Source organism: Euwallacea fornicatus, chromosome 18 (genome assembly GCF_040115645.1).
Source record: "Euwallacea fornicatus isolate EFF26 chromosome 18, ASM4011564v1, whole genome shotgun sequence".
NCBI classification, from domain to species: domain Eukaryota; kingdom Metazoa; phylum Arthropoda; class Insecta; order Coleoptera; family Curculionidae; genus Euwallacea; species Euwallacea fornicatus.
This window is the reverse complement of record NC_089558.1, coordinates 815,531-840,138: the sequence shown is the minus strand read 5'-3', so window position 1 is coordinate 840,138 and position 24,608 is coordinate 815,531. Positions and strand designations below refer to the sequence as shown.

Here is a 24,608-nt window from a genome sequence, read left to right as displayed (position 1 = left end):
AGGTAATTAGCCGATGCCAATAGTTTTGCACAAACTTAAACTAAAACACTATATTCAAAACATAAATTTATTACTATGTTAAACAATAAATTAAAATGTTTTATACATTTCTTCACATAACGACGAATAAACAGATTTAAAACTTAATATTACGAAAATATTGATGTCATGCGTTTTTTGATCGCTTCTCCCTAGATATTAGTGGCAGAACTTTAGTTTTTGAAGTGCCTTCGCAATAGATACTCGTCGCGTACTTGTATTCGCATTTGCCACATTCGAATTTTTCGTCAGGACGATGCTTTTTTAAATTCGATTTAGCTCTAGCAGAATATGGACATGAGGTGCAACAAAACTCCAGTATTTTCACGACTATTTTAGATTTGTTGTGCACACACTGTGACCCCACCAGCTCCAAACTATCATTTTGGAAGATATAGAAAACTGATCTTCCAATCCAAAAGATCTATAAAGAAAACTTTCCTTGTCTAATTTAACTAGATGTTGCATATGCAATTGCACTGTAAATTCTAAAATTTTTATACGACTTAGTACTAAGTTGGCATAAAATACAGTAATATACCTTTGTGCCTGTGAAAGATACATGTGAATTAGGACTTGACTGCACTGTAAAATCTGGATGTTCAAATAACATGTGTTTCCCTGGCAAATAAAAATTCTAAAGCAACTTTTTCACTATTATGGAAATATTTACCTAATAGCTCAAACTTTGGAGTCACAAATGGACAATATTTGCAAGTATATTTTGAACTATTAACATTCTTAATACTTGTAAACATGTCTGTTACACTCTCAGAGGGAACACTACAAATATTATAGGTATTGGCAATATTTTCAGCCATATTTTGCAGTGTTTAATTCTAATTCATTACTATGATTAACTGATGGAAATAGACTCATAAGATTGTCTTCTGTAGTCTGTAAATTTGGGATTGAAAGTATGGGCTGAAGCTTTTTTGTTTGTCTGTCTTCTGCAGTAATGTTTGTATTTAACAGTGTTTGAAATTTTTCATTCAATACATGGCTGTAATTAAAATCAGCAGATTTCTCCAGAAAAACTCTATTTTCTGATTCAATTTCTGAACCATGGTTGAAATGTTGCATATTATTCCTTAAAAGGTAATTTTTGGTGCTGTTTTGAATGATCAAGTATTGCTTTTTGAAATTATACATCTGAACTAAATTTTTGAGACAGTCCGAGCAGATTGCCAAATTGGCTGAAACATTTATGTCCTGAAAGGTAAGAGACATTACAATGTGGTTTTGAGGATCATTGGAAATGTTCGAGTTTTTACTTACAATTTCAGGCATTGAAGACTGAAACATTAATTCTACATTGCTACGTTCATGTTCGGCTTTTATCAACAAAAACTGCTGATTGTCTTGTATGCTGAAACATGTCTTGCAAACTATGTTGTTCTTGTTTAAAATGGGTAAAATGCTCATTTTCCGTTAAATATTTTAATTTTTAATCTCAATCACTATTAAATAATTCTTATAACTCAATAATTCATAAAATATAGATATTAAAAAAAACTAAAAATCTCGTTTTTGAATATGGTTTATTTTGATCCAATATCACGAGATCAGCTGATTTCTCAACATAGGTCCATATAAACTTTTTGGTAGATGGATATCCGACCACTATACTTGTCTAAGACCGACATTCTGTAATCTATCTCTTTTAGTTCATACGAAATGTCAAAAACCACTTTGAATAGCTGACTTATGCATCTGCCTCTTAATGACGTAGTCACCTATGACATCATCGAGTATGCAATTACTTTAAGTCTCCTGGTAAAAAACAAATTTCATTTTTATATAAAACCATTTCATAGCTGTAAATTAATAAAATTATAAGCAAAATACGGGAATAAAATAAACGGTTAGATAAATACTTAAGGAATAAGACTATTTAAGATTGAAGGTCACCTTGAATTTGAATCCCTTTTAACACAGTATAGTTGTCAGTACAACGTCTATGTTTTTTTCTCTTTTTTACGAATGTTGAGGATGGCAACTTTTACGTTGCGTCTTTCTCAGCTTCTTGACGTACTGAAAAAATCTTAATGTTGTCAAAGAAAATCGTCCGGCTCGTTCATCTCAGTGAAAATTTAAAAAAATGTTGAATTGAAAGTCTTTGTCATTCCTCCAGGTTGAAAATATCTAAGTTCCGTTGGTTTTCTTTAAATTTTTGACTAAAAACTTCTCCCAAGTGCACTCCTACAGGCACAATTCGATTTAGGGTAGTGAAGTTTACGTGAGAAATAAATAATTTGCAGACTAAAGTCAACAGGTAAAAATTTTCATCCACTTAAAAAAATGTGTTCCTTTGAAAAAGTTGATTTTTGTCATACTTGGCATAGTACCCTTTAGGGTATTGGATAATTGAGTTCATCCAGTTCGTCACTCATCACATTGAATTGAAGATCCATAGAGTTATTGCTGGCCACAGACAGATATATATTACGAATGTTTTGAAAAATGTGAAGCAATATGGATAATTTGAGTAATAATTTTAATCTGTATCGTAAAATTATCGTTTATTTGTAGAGCAAAATATGTGTCACTAATTTATCTCTATTGAGCAACATTATACAAGCATTGTTGCACAGACAAATTTTTCAGATATTGACTTCTACAATCTGCAATTTTCACTGCTTCTTTCCTAAACTAGACAATACATAACTTTTCCCACAATGTCCCGTGAGAGATCTAGTAGTAGGCGCTTTTACCGAGGAGAATCTTATTCCAACCTTTTAACATGCATGGACAGAGGAATGACTGCTGAAGAACAAAATAGGTGGACTTTTGAAGTTGCATGGGAGGCTGCAAACAAAGGTCTAAATTTCTTTAAAAACTAATTTTTCTCTTTGACACATTAACATGCATATACATATAGTTGGAGGCATCTACACAGTAATCCGCTCCAAAGCCTATGTTTCCACTGAAGAAATGGGAGATCAGTATTGCCTGATTGGCCCCTACAAGGAGCAGTGTGCTAGAACTGAAGTAGAGGAAGGGCCCCTTTCTTCAAACTCTTTAAACCAGGCAGTGGAAGTTTGTAGGAATAAGGGCTTTAAGGTAGTAGAAACTTAAATAGTTATTTGAAGTTTGAAGGGTATGTTTTTTAGGTTGTAACAGGCAGGTGGTTAGTTGATGGTAATCCTCAGATTATTCTCTTTGATGTGGGCAGTGGTGCTTGGAAATTGGACGAGTTTAAGCAAGAATTATGGGATAAAACTAATATTGGAGTGCCCCACTTGGATATTGAGGCCAATGATGCCATTATACTTGGGTATATGGTGGCTGATTTTATTGGCGAGGTAATTCCTATTTATACATGATTTAGTTTTATTTCAGTTTCTTAAAATTTAGTTTAGGAAAGTATCTGAACAAGACAGCGATCATTCCCCTCCAAAAATAGTAGTTCATTTTCATGAATGGCAAGCTGGAGTGGGCCTTATAGCCATTAAAACTAAACACATAAATGTAGCCACAGTATTCACAACGCATGCCACTCTTTTGGGGAGATATTTATGTGCTGGAAACACTGATTTTTATAATAATTTAAGCAAAGTAAGATTTTTTTTGTATCATAAAAAGGTTATTTGTGGGTGAAGTTTGTAGTAGATGAAGAGGCTGGGAAAAGGCAAATTTATCATAGATATTGTATGGAAAGAGCTGCTTCTCATTTAGCAGATACCTTCACCACAGTTTCAGATATCACTGGTAATAAAAGATCTCTAGTCTATTAATATTTTGTGGAATACTTTGAGATTTTCAGGATATGAGGCGGAGCATCTATTGAAACGTAAACCAGATGTTATCACCCCCAATGGACTTAATGTTAAGAAATTTTCTGCCTTGCACGAATTCCAAAACTTGCATGCGTTATCTAAAGAGAAAATTCACGAATTTGTGCGTGGGCACTTTTACGGGTATTATTGTTGTTAAACTCAGTATTTCAATAATATTTCGTACCATTTTTCAGCCACTATGATTTCGATCTAGACAAAACTTTATACTTTTTCATTGCTGGTAGATACGAATTCGGAAATAAAGGGGCAGATATCTTCATAGAAGCCCTAGCCAGATTAAATCACTATTTAAAAGTAAATACAGCTCAAAACACACAACTTTTTGTTCAGTTCTCACACATTTCAGACATCTCATCCGGATATAACCGTGGTCGCTTTTATGATTTTCCCAGCGAAAACTAATAATTTCAACGTTGAATCTTTGAGAGGTCATGCGGTCACCAAAAGTTTGAGGGATTCGATAAATGACATACAAAATAAAATTGGAAAGAGGATGTATGAGATTTGCTTGAGGTGAGTGTGAGAATTGTGGAACAAGGGTGGAATATACTTTTGTTATGCATTTAGTGGAAGGCTGCCTTCGGGAAATGAATTGATGATGAAGGAGGAGATGGTTAGGTTAAAAAGGTGTATATTTTCGCTGCAGCGTGATGGGCTACCTCCTGTGACAACCCATAATATTATCGGTAAGACATGTATTTTTCATTGAAATGTACAGGGTTCAATATTGGTTAAAATATCGACAAATGCGCATCAGTATGTCATTGCCGGAATTAAGCCTTGTGCGGTCCTTCTCCCACTTACAGAATTCCTATATTTCTACATGAACTGATGATATGTGTTTATTTGAATTGTTAATCTATGAGAACAGTGATGATTTCTAGGAACGTTTCTAAAACTTTTATGCTTCATGTGTCCACCAAAATAATTCAACTATCTGCACTGAAATTACGAATAGAGCAGTCTTGTACTTTATTTAATCCTAAAATTTCACCCCTAATATTTTTAGACGACTGGAACGATCCTGTTTTATGTCACGTCCGCAGGTGCAATCTATTTAACACCACCCACGATAGAGTGAAGGTAGTATCTCCCCTCAACGCACTCAAATAACTTAAATTTTTCATGTAACGTAGATGGTCTTCCATCCCGAGTTCCTCAGTTCGACCAATCCCCTCTTCGGCCTGGACTATGAGGAATTCGTGCGTGGTTGCCATTTGGGTGTCTTTCCCAGCTACTATGAACCTTGGGGGTACACCCCCGCTGAATGTACTGTAATGGGCATCCCTAGTATCACCACCAATTTAAGCGGTTTCGGGTGCTTTATGCAGGAACATATTGCCGACCCGCAAAGCTACGGTGAGGATGTAAAATTTTGCAGTCGCGACTATAAATTTCCCAAATATTTATAGGTATCTATATTGTCGATAGGCGATATATAGGTTTGGAAGATTCAGTACGACAGCTAGCCAATTACATGTATGATTTTGCGAGATTGAGTCGAAGACAAAGGATTATCCAAAGGAATAGAACCGAGAGGCTGAGCGACATGTTAGATTGGAGAAGTTTGGGAGTGGTAATAATTTATTAATTTTGGATTTTTCGTGTTTAAAATGAAATGAGTTTAGTATTATCGTCAAGCCCGATTGCAAGCCCTTCATAAACTATTCCCTGATTATGTGGAAGAGATCGAAAACTCTATTGGAACTTTGAAGTATCCAAGACCTATTTCTGAGCCTCCCAGCCCCAGCTCGAGTCGAGTTACTACACCCGCCGCTTCAGTGCATGGGAGTGATGATGAGGGCGATTCCGTGGATAGTGAAGCAGAGGTAATGATTGTTTTTTAAGTTATTATTACCAGTGTAGAAAATGGTGGTTTTAGCTTGAGGAGCTCCGCAATAATCAGTAATGAACAGTGCAGTAAAATTGGAAAGAATCTTTATCATCAATGAAGTAGAAGAGTATAGGTGAACCCAAACTCTGCCATATATATATTTTTAGCAATTTGAAGGTTAGTTTAACATTAGGTTATTAATTTAGCCCTTACCTTACGGTTATAGCTTCCATGTTTTTTTTTGGTTAGAAATTGTAATTTTTAACGTTTATTCAGAAATAGATACAAGAAATATGACGTAAATGATAAAATTACCTAGATTATGAACTTCGATGCCTATCTAAAATAATCAGTTGCAAACAATGGAACACCCACAAAGCAGATTTGCTTCCACATTTCCAGTAAATAATTTTGTTACTTCGTATTAATTGTTTCTACTTCTAGATGAACGCTAAAAATTCCGAACTTAAACGATTTCCCGCAGAAAGTAAATCTTCTATCAAAACTAGTTATCAGGTCAACTGCCAGTTTAAGCCCAGGAGGATGTTTTATGTGTAATTTTCTCTTCTTCGTAAGGGCTTTTAAGTTAGTTTAGGTTTTCTCAAAAAGTTCCTGTAAATACTCAAGGCCAAAAAATTAGCAAAGGACAAAATTTTAATCAGATTTACGAAGTTTAGGAGAAATTCTAATTGAACAAGTTGACTTTAGAAGTATAGTTGAATGTTTTCGTGCAATATTGCCTTTACTTTCAGGCCTATAAGGAGTGAAACTGCAATAAATTGATATAATATATGAAAGAAAATATAATTGAATGCTTTTAATGACGATGTGACTGTGAATCTTTGTCCGTGATAAAGGTTATGAAACGTGTAACACACATGGATATGGATTTAAGTTTTCTTAGTTAATGGTAACATCGCTCCTGCTCGCTTGTGTGCCAAGACAAAGTGGAAGCATCTTAAAAGAATATAACACAAATTCTAGTGTATTTAATCAATTTCGAACGTTAATAATATTATAGATGATTATTAATCGGACAAAACGGCACGCAAATCCTTAAGGGAATGAAATTTCCAGATATGCAGGATCACAATTCATAATTTCCCGAATTTTCTCAGAAATATTGGCATCATTTCTTTAGTATGCCATGGATCCGCAACTGGTCAATCGCGCAGCTTTCAGATTCAATTTTTTTGTCGGCCATAATTGTTTTTGGGTGACATTTCCGACTGTGGTTTCGCTAAACAGATCTTTAGTCGGGAGTTTTTCATGCAAACTTCCATTTTCCATGCAAACTTCCATTTTCCATGCAAACTTCCATTTTCCATGCAAACTTTCATTTTCTAGAGCTTCTAAAGTTGCTCGGAGTCAGAAAAGTGTTGCATGTAAAGAGCTACGAGGCTTATCTGCTGAAATTCTGGTATATGTGTGTAATTTTTTTCTTCCGTTCTTCTGGAGTCGCGCATATTTCGCTCACCAATTTACGTAATAGTGTGTTCCAGAAGCGGAAAGTGCTGAGTGTGTGAACGAAATTTGGGGTCCCGGCCAAATATTTAGGGTGAATTCCTGGAAGTTTTTAGCGGCATTTCCAATTACTTCAACAATATTTCGCGAGTATACGCACAGACAAATACGGACGGGGATGTTTCTTCTGCCTGCTATTTTAGCATTATATGTCTGATGTTTTTCAACCAATGCTTAAACACAGAGAAAACTCGAAGGGAAGGACGATTTCATTGCAGATTAGCAATAAAATTACGCAAAACAGTTGTTGACTTGAGTGTCCGCATCCGTGCGAAGTGAATTTCTTCCGATCGTCGCATGTGGGAGTAGGAGTTTTCGCAGTGTACTGCTCGAGATGATTCGAAACTTGTTTAGAACTGCCGCTGAAAGGAATAAATAAAACACGTTGGCTACATAAATGATTTATTATTATTTAATGTATTTACTGAACGTACTGGGAACAATACAAATGAAAAAACCTTTATTTCTAAGGCAATGTTTTTGACCGGGGGGTAAGATTGTTTAAATTGTCTACATTGGCGGCTGACTATACTAACGATAACGCAGCTTCATAGCCCAAAATGAGGAGATTTAAGACGAATTTAGAACATTTATTCGATTCGTTTTGGTTTATTATTTCATAAATTCTTATCAATTAGGTACAATTTTAAGGGATTAGTGAACACATTGAAATAGTGCCCTCAGTGGTGGGTAAGGAAATTTATGTTACAAAAGAAGGAAGTTTACACTTTATACATCGAATTAAACGAAGAGATCACCTTGATTGATTTCCCTTAGTTATTGCTGAAATCTACTATGCAAACTACAGATGTAGTCAACTAAAATTGCTCGTTAAGTTTGAGCCTATGCGCTTCAATTCATACAGGTTCTTCTCGCAACTTATACAATAATAAAATAGGAACAATAACGTGAGATTCATGAAAATCTGCTTACAGGTAAGGTTAGATACTTGTAGAAGGCACCACTGAAAGAAGACAGGGATTTACAATAATGACATTTTATGCGGATGCCATTGGCTTCATAGCGACATTGACCTGTTTAAATTGCAATATAACATTACATAATGTCCCAAATTAATTCTCCTAATTTACAGATGCATCGTTATTAATAATAATAATAATAATAATAATAATGCTCTTTTATTTCGTTTATTTATAAGGCTTGCCGATAAGCTTTATCCAACGCGGCGCCCCATCAATCGCATCCAAGCCGAAACCTTGTAATTTACGAATCTACCGGATCAATAAATATTAGTTTAATAAAGGATTCTTGTAACGTTTCAAGGAAGGTGGTAGGTAACAAATTAATAATCTACCAACATCGACCAAATAACATTTTTTAACCAGTTTTTAAAACGCAACAATTTGAAAGTTTCCATAATGCTTCAGTGGCGCAATAACGGTGATAATAATCAAATCGAATATCGCTATTCGTACTTCAGTCAATTCTCTATCAAATTGCTATTGAATTTCTACATATTTGTCTTTTTCTATGCGAGCAGCCATTCTTAGTCCTTCCTGCAATTGCTTTAGATGGGAGGGAGAAGGAGGAAGACCGTGAAACCTAAAGATAAACTTACAGTTTACGAGAATTTTACGTCGATCCATATTACCTAACATAGGCATTTAGGCATTTGACTCCTTTAAATCTTGCAGTCTGGCCAATTGATGGGGCTCCAGTTCGTCCGGTATGCTAGCTCGACCCCCCACCACTTGTTTGGGGGTATCGGGGTCGATCGGCAAGGGCGCTTGGCTTACGGAGTTTTCTGCAGTGCTAGGTCCCGTTGTTTCCCCTTAAAATACAGATTGCAAGCGTGATTTGGGGTAAAATTTAAACAGAAGAACGCAGAAGTTTCCTCTCAGCGTCTCTAATTCTCCCTCTTCAAGAAGGTTGCATTGTTATAAACTTCATCAATTGGTACATTGAGTACTTACCATCGCTGCCAGTACTACTACTAATGACCAGCTGTCCCGAAGTCGAATCGGCAGGTGGATCTGTCTCCTCAATTTCCTCTACCTCTATATCACAATCCTTATGTATAACTGTTTCTTGCTCTTTAGCCAAATCGTCCACTTCTTCGATTATAGGCTCAGAATCTGGGTCTTTAGAAGTATTCTCAATGGGGTTTTCTGTTGAAGCCTCTATTCATTAAAAATGAACCTTCTTACTAGACGTGCTCTGCTACCTTTACATTTCCTAGTACCTCTAGCGTCTTCGCCTCCATTCTCCGCCTCAATGTCTTCCTCGGTTTCCTCCTCTATAACGTCGTTTTGGTGGTTCACCATTACAACTTCCTCGTCTTCGGGAGGTGGAAACGGTTGTTCGGGTTCTTCCATCATGGGTGTTGCCGCTGTGATCACAATTTGAGCCACACCTAGCGAGTCGGCACCGTCTTTATCGTCTGACTCGAGAATTTCATTGCCATCCTGCACAAGAAGATAAAATCATAATTTGACAATGAATAAACAGCGACGTTGTGAAAAGGAAAAAATTATAAAGCGAACATACCTCATCACTTATTTCTAAACTTGGGATTCCAATGGCTAAAGTGAGCAATAAAGAAACATGGGAATTAGAATTTGCCAAAAAATATGGTAATATGATCAGGGGGATTCTATAATAAAAACAACCCAAAAATATAATTGAAACATATCCTTACCAGGAATCGTGGGCTTAGTCCCCTGGAACTGCGACCCATACTGGTTGTGCTGATTTTTAGTCAATTCCATTGAAAACTCTTTATTTGTACTAGCTGTAGTTTTGGGTGAGACCATTTGAGGCATCTTCTCATCTGTTTCATTAAGATTTAGAACAGGAGCCGGCTGCTGAGGGTGGTCAACCTGCGCAAGATCCAAAAACACTCGGTTCATGTTGTGCACGCTTTTCTTCCACTTACAGATTGAAGGTATTCGAAATTCTCATCAGCCGGCTCCCTTAGAAAATCCGGAATTTCCGGAGGAGTGAACACTGGAGGTGCGGATGGAGGCGGGGTCTCGTCCCACTGATTCGTCAAGGGTTCTCCATATTCATCGCATTCTTCCACCACCAAGGAGGGAAAGTTTCCTATCGCACCTAAAACCCCTGTGTCACACAAATTCGTTTTCAAGATGAAGAAAGTCTACCTTCGAGCTCTCCTTGCCACCAGCCATCGTCTATACTATGGGCACATTTACTGAGTATTTTAATAATCTGTCCCTCCTCGAAAGTGAGTTCTTCTCCTCCTTCGCCATCATAATCATAAAGAGCGATACAGTAAGATATAGGAGCATCACTGCCACTTGTGGTTTTTTGAATGGGCATTGATATCACGGAAATCTACATTTGTTCAAGAACATGATTGTCAATATCTTGTTGAAAATTTTCTAAAAGTTGGTGAAAATTCATGACCGTGTCTCCTAAACGAAACGGTCAAAGGTGGAAAACTGCGCTATCACCGTGCAGCATGAAAAATTTTTTAAGGTGATACCTCCAACTTAGGAGGGTAAAGTTTGACTTGCTCGAGGGGGGGAAGGGGGTCAGGTTTTATTCAATACATTTTTCAATGAAAACAATAACATACCTGTTCTGGTGACTGAGTGGTCTCAGTTTGCGGCTGATTCTCCTCTTCATTGTCTACCGTGTAGTCTACCGATGAAAAGGAAATTTGTGCCTGTAGGCCTGGAGTGGTGGCTGTCTGTTCCCTCTCTATATCTAGGTAATTGTGGGGTACATATCCCTCCTCTCCTCTGTAATTCCTCGCTCTAAGCCAGCCGTCACCGTCTCCCTCGCCCACCACCTCTAGTTGTTCGTTTTCGACTATGGTCAGTTCGTCTGGATTTTGTGCCTGCAAAGGCGGTTTAGCAAAGTTTAATCCATGTGAAATCGCTCGAGATATTCCAAAAAAATGTTGTGCTTGTTAGTAGCCATGAGGGACATGTAATTTACGAATGCGGCACTTTTTGCTAGTCTGGTATAGGCAATCAGATCTATACGAATGTACATGCAAAATTCCATTTGTCTTACCGTATACGTATACAAGGCTGTGCACTTCAATAAAGGCCCACTGGAAGGTGCTGATCCCGTGTCATATCCATCCGTAACAACGACTGATGCTTCCTCGGTCTCAGCTCCCCAATCCACCTGAGTGGGGTCGTCCCACCCTGCAGTTAGCTGCTCAATCCTCTGTCTTTCCTGCTCCAGAACCGCTGTGAAACTTTCAGAAATTAACATACACGTTCTCCGAGACGTCTACGGATCTAAGCACCATCACCCAACTCACACAACAGTCACTAATGAAGCTCAAAATCTACTCATATAATTAGTGCAATACAAGCGCTGATACAAGGGTGAGAGAGAGAGTTGGAGGAAATCGTGGCCTACCCCACTCACCGTCCACCTCTTGGCTTTCAAATTGGTCCTGCTGGTTTTCCTCCTGTTCCATTTCCACTTTGACGGACTCAATTGGGGCTGTTACTTGTTCTCCATCTGCGAAATCGCTGTCGTAGAAGGAGTCTGAACTAGGATGATCCTAGAAGATGCCGTTAGGTGTGTGGTTCAATAAGGGCGGTTTACAAACGCACTGAAAGCGAGCTTGCAGATCTCTGAATGTCTTGCACATTCAACGATTCTGCCTCCTGCAGCCACTCATCGACATTCACTCCTCCTTTTCTGAGACACTCAATTCTGGCCTCAGCTTTCGCTTTTGAAGTTTCTGCTCTTCTAATGTTTTGCTTGGTTTCATCTATCTTGGTTTCCAGGTCTGGACCATTGGGGTCATTCGGATCAGTCTGTACGCCCAGGAATAATGTAATTTAAAACTCATCAGAATTGGGTCAACTACCTTTTGACCAGTTTCTCTCATGGCATTAAACAGCTGCAATTTCCTCACGTTTTCTTTAATGTTGTTGTTTTCCCTGGCAATTTTAGTAGCCCACCTGCGGGCTTCTTTGCTGAGAGTTGCAGCTGCAGTTTCCTGGTCCGCAGTTATTCGATCTAACGGGTCGTCGTCGCACGGCTAAAGTGGAAGTTCTTTTAATACCTATATTCGGAGTGATAAATTTAGAGTGAATTATCTTGCCTCAAATTCGTATTGAATATGCTGCTTTAACACGGGATAATAGAGGTAACAGCATTGCAAGTTGTATTCTCTGGTCAGTTGCTTGGCCTGATCCCTTATGGTGCCGAATGAATTCTCCATTGCCTTGCAAGTGAGCAATTCAGTTCTACCTGAAGTGCGGGTTAATGATTTGGATAATTAGGCTTGCTTCGCTTACCCATTAAAGTTAGATATTCAGCTACTTTATCGTACACTCCACTCTCCATCGTAGTCATGCCCAATTGTAAGTCAATTACGAAGTATCTGTGTGTGTCACGTAATTGATCAAACTGTTTTACTATATCAACTGGGTAATACCTAGTTTGGTGGGCATTAGCAGCTGCGAGGCAAAGGAGATAATCGTTTCTGGCACCTGTGGATTTTTCCTCTAACTGATCCCTTTTAGTGGAGAACTTCTGGCTGTTTTTCTGGAGAGATGTGATGGACTGGAAAAACGACCCTTTTTTCTTCTTTAATCTGCAATTATTCCCCAAACAAATCGTTATAACAGTGACGGTGATTGATGAGCTTACTTTTCTTCGATATCCCTAGCCTTGTCTCTCACGTCGTGAGCGCTATGCTCCTCATCAAAATAGAGTTTCTTGGTCTTGTCCACGTCCAACACGCAAGTTTGCACCTCTTTTTGTACCAGTGCGATTTGATCTACTACCTATAACAAACCGGTTTTTTATTATTTTTCTGTAAAAAAATAATAACAGCAACCTTTTTAGCCATTTGCATCTTATGGGCTTTTAAAATCTTTGCATCATCTGCAATTTGCTGCTGAAATACTTCGACTGCAGCTAACCGGGCTCGGGCCAACTTCTCATTTTCTTCCAACACAGTTCGCCACACATTCCACATGTTCCTGGAGAAAATTCACGTAGAAAAGAACACTTAACGTGCATAAAAAAATAAACTTGCCATTTCTCGTCTCCTCCTTCTAGCTTTATATCTGGAATGTTTGGAATTTTTTTGTTTAGGTAAGCTGATGAGATCTTCAGTAAGGCCTGAAATATATTTTTTACGTCAAAGAGTAACTTAATACCGTGTAAATCTAGTTAATTTTTTTGGAAGATAAACGCAGGTAAAGAAAATGACTCGTACAGAGACCTCTAGAGGGCGACTTAGGATGCAGAGCTTGTTTAGTTGCCTATGCGAGTCACGAGCACGTTCTCACAGTTTGCTTGATTTATTTTGACTATTCTCACCTCAGAATACGATTTCTCTATTGCGGATCTCTTGATGGTAAACGATCTGATGTCTTCCAAAAGATCACATTCGTGTTGATTCTTCATTACCAATTTGTTGAGTTGTTCCGAGTGGAGGTTTTTCAGGAACTTCACATAGTTTCCCTATAAAAATTTTAATTTCTTTAGGAGGGTACTGCGAATTAAAATCGTTTTCGTTAGAAATACGATGTATCAATAGTACGCCATTAAGTCTTTAGCTATTCAAAATGATATCTATTAGTGGCTATTAAGTATTTGCACTTTTTATGCGTAAATGCAACTACAGCGTAAGTCCCTTACCGATTTACTCATTATTATAGAACCTTTCGTATATGGTTTATTCAAAACTTTAAACCCAAGAGGTGCGATGATTGATCAACGACGTATCTTATCAACTGAACCATGAGGGCTACATATCTGAGCAATTGATTTTAAATTTCAAAATTCAGATATGTTTATCTCATTATTAGCTGATTGTAAGTATCATAAATTTGAATCTAGTTTCATAAATTATATAATTTAAAAGCACGCCTCTGTAGTTCGTGTTATCTATTATCTTTTAGTGACCCAGAATGGCGCCAAAAACATTATACTTACTATAAATCATTAATAGATATCTGAGTAATAATTCATTTATATTGAGACATTCAAGAGCAGAAACGCATTGGTCCCAATATTAGAAAATAAAGTTATCTAGATTCCCGACAAATTTTAATTGATTTAATTGAATATCTTCACCCAACCGAGACTTAATTGAACTCGAAGAATTCTTGCGGCCTCCACAATTTAAGTTACCAATGTAAATACTTCTGCCTTCATGATGATAAGCGAAGATAATTTCTTGATTGCAAGGGAAGTAGCGTTTTCGTGGAATCAAAAATAGCACGACTCATGCGAAATTACGAAACCTTAAGTTGAGAGATTCGTGGCAATTTGTTTCTGATCTCACGTCTCAGAAACTTCATAGGGACAAGAAACTCGAAATTGAATTTGATTGCCCCCCAAAATCACCTTTAATCAATTTTCCGCGAGCAACTGAGTAAATATTGACTACTGGATTTAAAGCGCGTTATGAAATTCCAATATCAATTACATGAACATAGTATTTACATTTACGTTATACATAACGAAAGGAATATCTACATAAGTATTCTAAATGAGGGCGCAAAAATCTATCCCCCACCTTCCTCGGTGGTGGCTGCATGGTGTCCTAATGGTAAAAGGGGGCACCCTTTGAGGAATGGTTTCATACACACTGGATCGCGTCGCACTGCAGTAACTCCGAAACTATACCAATCCCGACGTGTTACATCACCCCGAATACCGATCAGAGAAGTTGATGGGACATGGTATCGATTTGGCGGTCGTTGATATGGAGGCGGCAGATTTGGGTCGGCCGGAGAGTCGGCGCGAGGGACTATTGATGTTTTTGCGCCCTAAAACGGGATATGCGTGGACGCAGTAAACGTGTTTATGCTCCAAAACAGGTGTCTAAGGAATTGCTGATGACATGCTTCTAATGGTGACAGTAATAAAAAGTTGAAAAGTACCTTTCGAGTATATTTTGAGTTGAAAAATTGTTGGGCTAGCCTCCTGGTTTTGTAATATTCAATCATTTGGGTGGGCGAATGAGAAGCAAGGATGATTTAATGTTATATGTTATTCAAAAATGTGAATAGCTCAGAATTCAAAATGAAATTGTCATAGTTTGACAGCGAAGGTGTATTTTGTTGCTGGTTTATCAATTCGTTCTCCAAAACGAATGAATTTTTGTATTAACCTTTTATTCCAAGAAATCGAATGCGGTGTTAACGTAGTAATATAATAGTTTATTTTGATATTTTTTGTATCGCTCAGGAACGCTGTCGCAACTGTTTGTATATGGGCATGAATTCTTGGCTGCCTAATACAAAGCAACTGAGTCAATTTACATCGTAAATGCCGGAAAAAAAACTAAAATTGCTACTTAATAAGTAGGTGATTAAAGAAAACCTTTCAGATTATAAACTCCTACCACACAGTATACATAAATGCTTTTAAAAACGCATAGTAATGACGTCATTGACCAACAATTCCCAAAAAAGCATTTTGCGTGATTGGTCATGATTCTGTAGGACTCACGAAGTAAAAGTGAAATTTTACTCGACGTTCATTGGACAAAAATTTTCATCCCCCCCTCCCACATCTATCATATTATTCTTATCTAACCTCAATTTATCCCTCTATTTTTGGTCGAGTTAACATGCATTTAAATTAATTTTAATGTAATAATACCTTCTTAAATTATCACAAAAATTAATCAGTTTTCAGTAGAATGAGTGCCGCAATTGTGAAGAAAGCACTAGAGCTTGTAGACCCAGAATTTTGTGAACGGAAAGGTACCAAACAGCCCCTTCTAAGTCTTTCAATATAACTCATTTCTATGCTAAAACGTATTTCTTTAGTCTCCAAAAGAAAGAACAAATCTACAAGTAGTTCCAGTCTCTTTCCTGAAAAATACAAGATTGGAAAATTTACATCTAAAGGTAGATGTCTTATTTTTAAGTAAAACATTAGATAATCTGTAAACATCTGATATTTCAAATTGGCATGTTCCTTATTCCATTAATGTGGATAAAACATTCCATTTTGGGGTATCACACATATAACACTTTAAGACTGCCACAAATTTCTTTATAATTTCTGTATTCATATTCTTGTTACTCAAGCCAACAGTTTCAACTTACACCCTCATAATTCGAAGAAATACACCATCCAGGAGGCCAAAAGGGAACTCACATATAAATCAAAAGCAGAGATATTGAAACGAAACCTGAAGAAACTGGAAAAGATTCACAGACACAGTAAAGTAGTTCTTGACAAGACTACAACAAAAAATGTGTGTATTGTATGTTTCGTGTATAAGTTTTAACTAGTTTTTTTTGTAGATAGTTGAACGCGCAGTAACAAGGAGGCCCATTACAACAAAACCCAAAAAATCGAAAAAGAAAAATTCTACATTTACAGAGGAGGATTTCAAGCAATTTGAGGAGGAATATATGAATTCTGAAGACTAGCAATGTTGCTTTCAGATAAATTTTGTGGAATTGTTAAATTGTCTTTATGTTTTTTAGTACTATTGTACTTATTTTTTCTTTTAATGATAGACCCAATTTTGCCCGTTAACATTTCCTTCCTCACAATGTTAACCCCCCCTTCATATGTTTTGTTATTTGGTGGCATTTTTGGCCTTATTTTCATCAGTTCTTTATCCATATTTACCTTGATTGTCATGTTTAGATCTTAGCACAACTAAAACTTTATTAACTATAGGTTATTTTATTATATTTAAAACTAATATAAATTTAAAAATATGGACTTCTCCCCATGGCAGCTCCCCACCACAATCTATAATAAAATATATCTTCCTGTTATGCATGAGGCTAAAAAAAAACCTTACATCTGCCTATTATACTGCATGCTCCTTTCGGAAGTAACAAAAGCCCTTCCGCGCGCTCCTCTTGCCATTCTCGTGGAGGCCAAAATCTCCCTGCTCAATTTATTGTAACCTGAAAATTAAATTCACTTTCCCTGTCGTAAAGAAAATAAGGTTCAAACCGGTAGGTCCTGTAGGTTGAGCTCCGCAGGTCTCCAAAGCTACAAAATCATCCACATGCAATGAGGGAGGCCTGGAAGTATTAGGGGGTCTTGATCGGAACAGATCTGGTCTCTGAGGGGCCGATCTTGGGAATCCTCGGGGGCGCATTGGAGTAACTATACAACACGGTTTGAGAATATGGGAAGGATGTTTTGTATCAAATAAAGAAGCATCAAACTCACTAAATGGTTTTCTCGATTTACTGCGTTGTTCCTCGTCGTGTTTGATCGCTTTATCCAAATTAGAAGGATCAGTTCTGGAAATGCGACACAACTTCTCCACTTCCTTAATTAAATTGAATTCTGGTGGCAGCTGACGACAAATCTCGAAGAGATCACACTGGACCTTTGAAAGAAGATATCATTACTTTTTCCATATGAATTCTATTAAAATCTCTACCGTTTCCAATTCAACTTCTCCTTCCTCAGTAGGAATTACCAACCAATATCGATCCGTAAGTCTCTCATCACAAGCATCTGACGAACTGAAATTTCAACACCGTAAACAAGAGATTTTCTTTAAAGTTTCATTTTTTCAACCTAAAAACTATCCTGCAAGAATACTGTGTTAGTAGCACTTCCGGAGTTGGTAAAATCACTTCTTGGGGAACTTTAGAAGTGCCCACTCTATCAATGCCCTTCAGCTGCTTCAGAAACAATGTCAAACCTTCCAAAATCGATTCAAACCTGTTGTCCTCTTCAGTTTCGCTCTGAAATTGATCGTTACCTTCAACAATATAAGTGATTTCTCTTATTACCTTCAAAGTATCTTCGAGCAATTTGAAAGGGTGCTGATCTTGCTCTTCGGGCTTCCAGCCAACCAGATTTTTCACCTCCTCAACGCTCATAGTAATAGATCTGGGAGAGTACAAAAGATTTCCGTCGCTCTCTTCGGTTGTTAAACACACTCTCAAAAATTCTATTAAAGTGTTTAACGTGGACAATAATTCGGGACTAGTTTTGGCGAATTTTCTAGACAACTGATTAAGCATCGTCAAGAACAGTTTATCCTTCTTTAACAAAGTTTCCCTTAAGTGATAAAAACCATAATCGTGCTCTGTGAGAAGCAGCAACGTACGCACTATGGGCAAATATGTTACAAACGAGTTTTCAGAACCTAGATGATCGAGGATTACGCCGATAAAAGTTTGCAAATGCTCTTTTAAAGGTAAAGCATTCGCTAGATAAGTTTCTGAAGACAATTTCGAAGTCCCATCTAACGGAGTTTGAAGCAGGCTCAATTCTGCATCACAAAAGCTTTGTATTATACTCAAGATGCACTCCTGCGATTGAATGTGGCTGGTAAGCAGATCATTCAGCTTCAAAATTTGCGAGAATGCCGGTATTAAACTGGAATACTTTTCGTCAGCTTTTCCAGTCACATTAGAGTTGGACTGAATCATATGGAGAATTGCACATTTAATGGTGCTGTGCGTGACCAGGCAGGCCAGGAAGTTTAACAACCTTGCAATATGGCTCGTACAGGGTTTCTGTTCGTTGGCCATTAATGCATTATACACAGTGTCCAAAAAACCGCGAGCAATCATTAATGCAGAGTTGGCGGCTAAGTCGGAAACTTGCACGCAAATTCTTCTTAGTAGATTTAATAACTGAGGCTGGGTGGAGATACACAGTTTGTTCACCGTGTCTTGAATAATACCGCTGTGTGGGTGTAGATGGGCAGACCACAGTTTCCTCAAATTAATAGTCCAGGAAATTTCTTCTTTAGAAAGATCGTCTCTGGTATGTACCGGCAAGGGCAGAGGCAGTAACTCAGAGAGAATTAAAAGTCCCGATACAAAAGTGCACGGAGCTGTTGTGATGAACTTGATGACTTCTCCTACCATTTGAGACCATAAAGTCTTGCTTAGAGAGTCCTTCTCGTGCATTTCATCCGCTACTGGTTGAGTATAGACCATCAAAGCTTCAATAATAATTACTCGACACTTTTGGGCTAAAGCAGTAGCGCTGGAACTCGAGGGGAAACTATTGAGCAAATTATAAGTCCTCAGCAATACGGGAACTGCAGTCAAATCCTTAAATTGCGTATTTCTGCACTGAATCACATAGCCCTGCATTTTCTTGAGCAGCAGCAGCAGCGGATGGATAAGGTTAACCAAAACAATTCCTTGATTTGAGACGAAAATCGAGCTGTGAACTCCAGGCTGCTCAAAATGGTTACATAGCTTTTGCAGTAATTTCACGAAGACTGTGACTGTGTCTAGCGAATACAGCTGCAAGATTACGTGCTTGTATTTTAGTTCCGTGTAGTTGTACAATGGATTTTCCGAACTTTTGTTGTCGTGATTTGAAATTCCTAAATGCTGAAGAATTCTTAAGCTTGTCACCGAAGGGCCGGGGTTTGAAATTACCCCCTCAATGTGGTTCTCTATTGTGTTAAGCAGAGGGGAGATGTTGTCGTAATTGAGATTGTCAAGGTTTTCAAGTGGAGATAAGTAGGAGTTTATTTCGATTGCTTTGGCTTCACCCCAACTTACTACTTCCCGAATTTTGCTTAAATATTTTTCCAGAAACTTAATGTTGGAAACTGTAACTATGGGGATATACAAAAGGTCGATGATGTAACCAATCCCTGGTGATTGTTTCAACGATTTACGATTCTCGGAAAACTGCAGCAAACACATGATATTATCCCCCATTCCTAACACTTCTCCAACCGCGAACTTTCCCACTGAACTAAACGTTAGACAAAACATATTGTGTAACTCGTCTATCACCTCACTAGAATCGCAATCAAAACCAGCCTTAGATCCCACGTCCAATAAACACTCCACATGATACAAACATTGAATTTTATAGGCAATTTTCAGGCCTAAATTGTGCGAATGCAACTCGATGTTTTCGTTGATGCTATACTGCATCTCCTCATCCGTTCTCAAAAGACACTTCAAGAGCACATTAAGAGCTTCAGCATTGTTTGATAGATACTCCAGACCCTCAGGAGTTTCCAAGAGAACAGAGACAATTTCGAAAATTGGGGTTTTTATTGCAGGTAGATTTAAAGTACTGGGACAAGTCAATAAGAGAATAAAGCACTGCAAAAGGTGGAATATTTTAAAGTAGTGCACTAAGAGGTTTTGGGTGTCTGCGCGCATTATTTCAAATTGGGAAGCCACGGGTAGGAATCTCTTGGGCTGAGACATGGCAAAAGGATCGCTATTGCAGTAGTTTAAAATTTGATTCAGGGATTTAGTTATTAGATTGATTTCTTCAGCGGACACATCATGAGACACATTAGTGAGTTTGCTTAAAATACTGTGCATTTTGGAGAGAATCTCATACAAATTGAGCTTCTTTAAAATCGACGTTAAAGAGAATTTCTCGCGTACCAAAGGATTTTTCTGAAGAGCCTCAACAATGGTTTTATACCCGCAATCCATGAAAAATTGTTCTACTGAGAACTTATGAAGAAGATATGTATCCAGAGCTTTGAGGATCATCAACTTAATGGAAAGGGCCATGAAATCTCGATGATATAAATCGAGTAATTCATTGTGTATAACGATATTTTTGTTATGAAGATATGCAATGAAGTTCTCGCTGTTGCTCAGCAGCTCTGCAAGTCTAAAAAAATCCAACAGTCGAATAATCTGACAAAAAAAAACTTTTACCTGACTCCGCATTTAATGTGACGTATTTTATATGCAGGTTGATCCTGACAATTTGCCATGTCATAATTTAAAGCTATCCGAGCCCAATCGCAAATAGTTTCAATGAGAAATATGGTTTGATTGGAGAGATCTGCATTTTCTTCTGGTGGAGATGATTTTAATATGTCATAGACTTTAATTAAATTGAGAATTGTAGCTGAGTCTCCAATCTAAAATCAAAATAATTTGGCAAATAATTAAAATACATAACGACAGCAAGTGACTGTTTTAAATTAAATAATTCTGATAAGGTAACCAAATTTAAAATAAGAAATGAACACTCACTAAGAGGAACTAGACATCCCCACTTATTTGCTACTTCATTTGCTATGAGAGAAATTTAACACTTACTGTTCCAATAAACTTTTCGCACAAATGGACAAACTCTTCTTTTATCTCTGTGTTAAGTTGACTAAAGCTATCTAACTCATATTTGGTTATACTGGACCTGAAATAATCCTCAACAATGCCAATGGTGGTTTTAAGATTTTCTTCTATTTTGATACCACCATCTGTGATCAAAATAGTCTCTTTTGGAGCATACTTCTTCAATTGACTCACACCTAGAACACAAAGTATTCTTCAAGTTTCAAACAAAAAAGCTTGAAACATACCTGGATTAAACTGCCGTACTATATCATCATTATTAGTATAGGCAGTATAGTCATACTCAGTGTCTTGATAATGATCATTGTCATCCAATATATCTTCATCACTTAAAATAGGTTCGAACTCCTCTACATCCATCAGAGATGCTTCTTCAACTGGAGGGGTTTCAACCTAACAATACAAATTTTGAGAGAAAAAAATCTCTAAAGTGGTATCTCACATCTTTTGCCGGTTCATCTTCGTCAACTTTCTTTACTGGTTTTTCCTCTTTAGATTCTCTCCGAGATTTCTCAGAAGTTTCCTCATTTGGTTCCACCTGAATAGCAGCAGAAGCATCTTTGTTGGTTTCAGAAATTCCAGGAGAATGAGGCTGTTTAGGACTTTGATGTGTTGGTGGTGATCTAGGACGTTTTCGGTCCTCACGATCATCCCGATATCTTGTTATAAGTCTCACTCATGTAGCAATTTTAAAATAATTGAACACTCACCTAGCAGATCTCCTATAACCATCATCATGTCTTCTATCCCTCCCCCTTTCCCTGTCATGCTGTCTATCCCTATCTCTGTCTTCCCATTCACCCCTGTCCCTCTCACTCCTGTATAACACACCTATTGAAGTGGAGGTTTCCAACATTAACATTTACTAACCTGTAATCTCCTCTGTCATGATCCCTATCATAATTCTCTCTATCCCTGCTACTCTCATGGTAATCTTTAGATCTCTCCCTATCTCGACTGTCTGATTGAGAATATCTTCTATCTCGTCTGTCATTATGTTCCCTTTCCTTTTTAATTGTACATGAAATATGAAATCTTCCTATTTCTTTTGCCCAACGCACAACTTACTTGATACACATCTCTACTGCCTCTCTCTCTGTCACTCTCCCTACTTCTTGACTTATCCCATTCCGGCTCAGAGCTGTGATGATAGCTTCTAGGATCTTTAGGAGTATCTCCATAATATTCTGTATATTCTGTTTGGGGTTGTGTGTAAGTTTCAGGATTGTGCCCATATGATTGGAAATTTGTGGTAGCCTGACTGGTGAAATCAGCTAAAATCATCAAAGAAATTACATCTAAAACAGTGTTATATTAAAGGAATACCTATTTGCTGTTGTGGTACACATTCCTGTGGCCATTCTGGCTCTACAGTATTACCAAGAACAATTTGCTGTGAATCAGCAATTGTATTTGGCTGGCTGGGAATTGTGGGATTCACTATAGGTTGAATTAATTGGTCAGATAGATTTTTAGTTAATGTCCCATAAACTGCTAAAGTGATCGTGGTGTAAAGTCCTAAACAAACAAGTGCTAGTAGAAATCTTAATTACAAATTAACCACAACTTTACCCTTTAATACCAAGCCATCAGTAGGAATCTTTCTATTAGATATTTCAGTGGTACACTCCAAATTAATTTTACCATTCTGATCATACTCAAAGGAACCCAAAGTTTCAAATGTGCTGGCCCCAGGTTTTCCCAAATCATTAACAAAGAATTCAATTTGAAATTGACTGGGATTTGTGGCACCCAATCGTACCCCACCGGGGAAATCCGCCTGTACCCTTGCTCCGAGAGGGATAATGCGTACCTCAGTGACGTACACCGGCTTAGGGAATTGAACCAAATCTAAGTTGATTTCCTGTAAAATCCATTTAATTAGTTGGAGTTTGGGATATGAAGGGGTGTACATACTTCAGTGCTATCATGGGCGAATGTGTCAAAGAAGAGAAGCTCTACTACAGTCTCAGACATGTCGTGTTTTTTTGCTTGTTGTTATGTTTTAATTCATTATTAATTGGAAATTAAAATTAACGCACTTTATTAAAAAAATATTGACAATTAATGTAAGGTTATATGTAATTTTTAATTCGCATTAGCGCGTCTCCTATCATTTAGTTTTGCAACTAAAAATGGTCGTATCAGTGTTGTTATAGTTGTCTTTGTTTAGTATTAGGTGATAGAGAAAGACAATTATTGGCAAGAAGGTCGTACGTGTATCTAGAAGTTGACTTTGATGTTTTGTTTTTCATCATCAATTTTGAGGTTAAGAATTACGTGGCTTATGAACACTTCTGGTTTTTTAAATTTAAATTTTTTTAAAATTCCTATAAATATGCCCTATTTACCTTTATTATCTGCCTTATTTATCTTATCTATATCACAGGTTCAAGCCTACATAGTTACGGTAGACGCTCATGCTGAAGAATGTTTCTTTGAAAAAGTAGAAGCTGGTACCAAACTTGGTATGTAATCCATACTTTCACTTTAAAACACATAACAAATCCTAAAGTTACCCACTTTAATGCAACTTTAAGTCAAAAAATTCGTTTAGAATTAGTATTGAAACCATTTTTATCTTATTTTAGGTCTAAGCTTTCAAATAGCTGAAGGGGGTTTTCTGGACATTGACGTCAGAATTCTTGGCCCTGATGCTAAAGTCATCTACGAGGAAGAACGCCAAACCTCTGGAAAGTACTCATTTGCTGCTCACTTCCCTGGAATTTACACTTTCTGCTTCTCAAACAAAATGTCAACCATGACTCCAAAAGTGGTCATGTTCGATGTTGCTGTAGGTGAGCCTCCTAAGCAAGTAGCTCAAGAGGAAGGCCAATCAGCCAATAAGCTTGAGGAGATGATTAAAGAGCTGTCATGTTAGTGATTTTTTTATTAATGTATTTTTAGCAATAATGTTGTTTTTACAGCATCTCTAACTGGAGTAAAACAAGAACAGGAGTACATGCAAGTTAGAGATAGGATTCATAGAGCGATAAATGAGAGCACTAATTCCCGGGTAGTGGCCTGGTCTTTCTTTGAAGCAGTTATTTTGGTGTCAATGACGGTTGCGCAAGTTTGGTACCTAAAAAGGTTCTTTGAAGTGAGGAGGGTAGTGTGATTAAATTTTGTGTTTAACAGATGTGTTTTTGTGATGGTCCTGTAATGAGCGGAAGTGTTTCATGATGTATATATTCCTCTCGATTATTATCTTGACTGTTTTTAGGTTATTAAAGTATTGCTTGAGAGATTGTAGTTTTCTAATAAATAAACGCACAAAGTTTTATATTGTATTTATCAAAACATGGGTCATAGTGTAGAGAAGACAAATACATGTTACATAGAAAATATGGACGAGAGTGGTGGTGCGCAAAAAAGTCAATGTTAACCTTGAAGGTTCAATACTGGAGAAGG

General features: G+C 37.3%; 5 protein-coding genes and 1 long non-coding RNA gene across 14 annotated transcripts; 3 read left to right on the top strand and 3 right to left on the bottom strand.

Moving 5' to 3' along the window:
* Nucleotides 1-53: 53 nt before the first annotated feature.
* LOC136345054 (uncharacterized) lies at nucleotides 54-1,631 on the bottom strand. Of its 2 annotated transcripts, XR_010733094.1 has the most exons (3): nucleotides 1,318-1,625; nucleotides 713-1,251; nucleotides 54-660 (listed from the first exon to the last, which is right to left on the bottom strand). It is a non-coding gene; the product is annotated as an uncharacterized lncRNA (long non-coding RNA). The 2 variants fall into 2 exon arrangements; XR_010733093.1 differs by having other exon boundaries at nucleotides 54-1,251; nucleotides 1,318-1,631.
* A 400-nt stretch (nucleotides 1,632-2,031) lies between these two features.
* On the top strand, nucleotides 2,032-6,480 carry GlyS (glycogen [starch] synthase). Of its 3 annotated transcripts, none has more exons than XM_066293039.1 (15): nucleotides 2,032-2,314; nucleotides 2,696-2,859; nucleotides 2,921-3,102; nucleotides 3,153-3,344; nucleotides 3,397-3,597; nucleotides 3,642-3,750; nucleotides 3,806-3,959; nucleotides 4,013-4,133; nucleotides 4,186-4,352; nucleotides 4,407-4,525; nucleotides 4,849-4,922; nucleotides 4,976-5,198; nucleotides 5,252-5,415; nucleotides 5,468-5,668; nucleotides 5,722-6,480. In XM_066293039.1, exons 2-15 carry the CDS (start codon nucleotides 2,718-2,720, stop codon nucleotides 5,746-5,748), a joined length of 2,076 nt encoding a protein of 691 aa, XP_066149136.1. In that variant the 5' UTR covers nucleotides 2,032-2,314; nucleotides 2,696-2,717; the 3' UTR covers nucleotides 5,749-6,480. The 3 variants fall into 3 exon arrangements, with proteins under 3 accessions (XP_066149136.1, XP_066149135.1, XP_066149137.1); XM_066293038.1 differs by having other exon boundaries at nucleotides 2,033-2,314; nucleotides 2,647-2,859; XM_066293040.1 differs by lacking the exon at nucleotides 2,032-2,314 and adding an exon at nucleotides 2,384-2,527 and having other exon boundaries at nucleotides 2,647-2,859.
* A 1,106-nt stretch (nucleotides 6,481-7,586) lies between these two features.
* Nucleotides 7,587-15,337, bottom strand: nwk (nervous wreck). Of its 6 annotated transcripts, none has more exons than XM_066293034.1 (22): nucleotides 15,054-15,179; nucleotides 14,687-14,939; nucleotides 13,483-13,626; nucleotides 13,196-13,281; nucleotides 12,995-13,139; nucleotides 12,805-12,941; nucleotides 12,590-12,748; nucleotides 12,450-12,535; nucleotides 12,254-12,402; nucleotides 12,017-12,190; nucleotides 11,757-11,963; nucleotides 11,557-11,704; nucleotides 11,200-11,381; nucleotides 10,757-11,020; nucleotides 10,320-10,512; nucleotides 10,094-10,269; nucleotides 9,857-10,037; nucleotides 9,706-9,740; nucleotides 9,383-9,623; nucleotides 9,132-9,326; nucleotides 8,810-8,989; nucleotides 7,587-8,760 (listed from the first exon to the last, which is right to left on the bottom strand). In XM_066293034.1, exons 2-21 carry the CDS (start codon nucleotides 14,705-14,707, stop codon nucleotides 8,823-8,825), a joined length of 3,090 nt encoding a protein of 1,029 aa, XP_066149131.1. In that variant the 5' UTR covers nucleotides 14,708-14,939; nucleotides 15,054-15,179; the 3' UTR covers nucleotides 7,587-8,760; nucleotides 8,810-8,822. The 6 variants fall into 6 exon arrangements, 5 of the variants coding, with proteins under 5 accessions (XP_066149131.1, XP_066149130.1, XP_066149128.1 ...); XM_066293033.1 differs by having other exon boundaries at nucleotides 14,687-14,994; nucleotides 15,054-15,171; XM_066293031.1 differs by lacking the exon at nucleotides 14,687-14,939 and having other exon boundaries at nucleotides 15,054-15,333.
* A 354-nt stretch (nucleotides 15,338-15,691) lies between these two features.
* On the top strand, nucleotides 15,692-16,597 carry LOC136345053 (active regulator of SIRT1-like). Its single transcript, XM_066293049.1, has 4 exons — nucleotides 15,692-15,881; nucleotides 15,948-16,028; nucleotides 16,212-16,381; nucleotides 16,431-16,597. The coding sequence occupies exons 1-4, from the start codon at nucleotides 15,818-15,820 to the stop codon at nucleotides 16,557-16,559; spliced, it is 444 nt and encodes a 147-aa protein (XP_066149146.1). The 5' UTR covers nucleotides 15,692-15,817; the 3' UTR covers nucleotides 16,560-16,597.
* A 204-nt stretch (nucleotides 16,598-16,801) lies between these two features.
* Nucleotides 16,802-23,316, bottom strand: vir (VIR_N domain-containing protein). Its single transcript, XM_066293030.1, has 17 exons — nucleotides 23,115-23,316; nucleotides 22,770-23,061; nucleotides 22,524-22,715; nucleotides 22,266-22,471; nucleotides 22,068-22,204; nucleotides 21,908-22,015; nucleotides 21,640-21,856; nucleotides 21,425-21,590; nucleotides 21,162-21,373; nucleotides 20,772-20,980; nucleotides 17,898-20,724; nucleotides 17,680-17,849; nucleotides 17,540-17,624; nucleotides 17,323-17,485; nucleotides 17,101-17,256; nucleotides 16,943-17,051; nucleotides 16,802-16,890 (listed from the first exon to the last, which is right to left on the bottom strand). Exons 1-17 carry the CDS (start codon nucleotides 23,172-23,174, stop codon nucleotides 16,848-16,850), a joined length of 5,352 nt encoding a protein of 1,783 aa, XP_066149127.1. The 5' UTR covers nucleotides 23,175-23,316; the 3' UTR covers nucleotides 16,802-16,847.
* A 135-nt stretch (nucleotides 23,317-23,451) lies between these two features.
* Nucleotides 23,452-24,480, top strand: CHOp24. Its single transcript, XM_066293048.1, has 3 exons — nucleotides 23,452-23,665; nucleotides 23,789-24,073; nucleotides 24,125-24,480. Exons 1-3 carry the CDS (start codon nucleotides 23,485-23,487, stop codon nucleotides 24,313-24,315), a joined length of 657 nt encoding a protein of 218 aa, XP_066149145.1. The 5' UTR covers nucleotides 23,452-23,484; the 3' UTR covers nucleotides 24,316-24,480.
* Nucleotides 24,481-24,608: the final 128 nt, after the last annotated feature.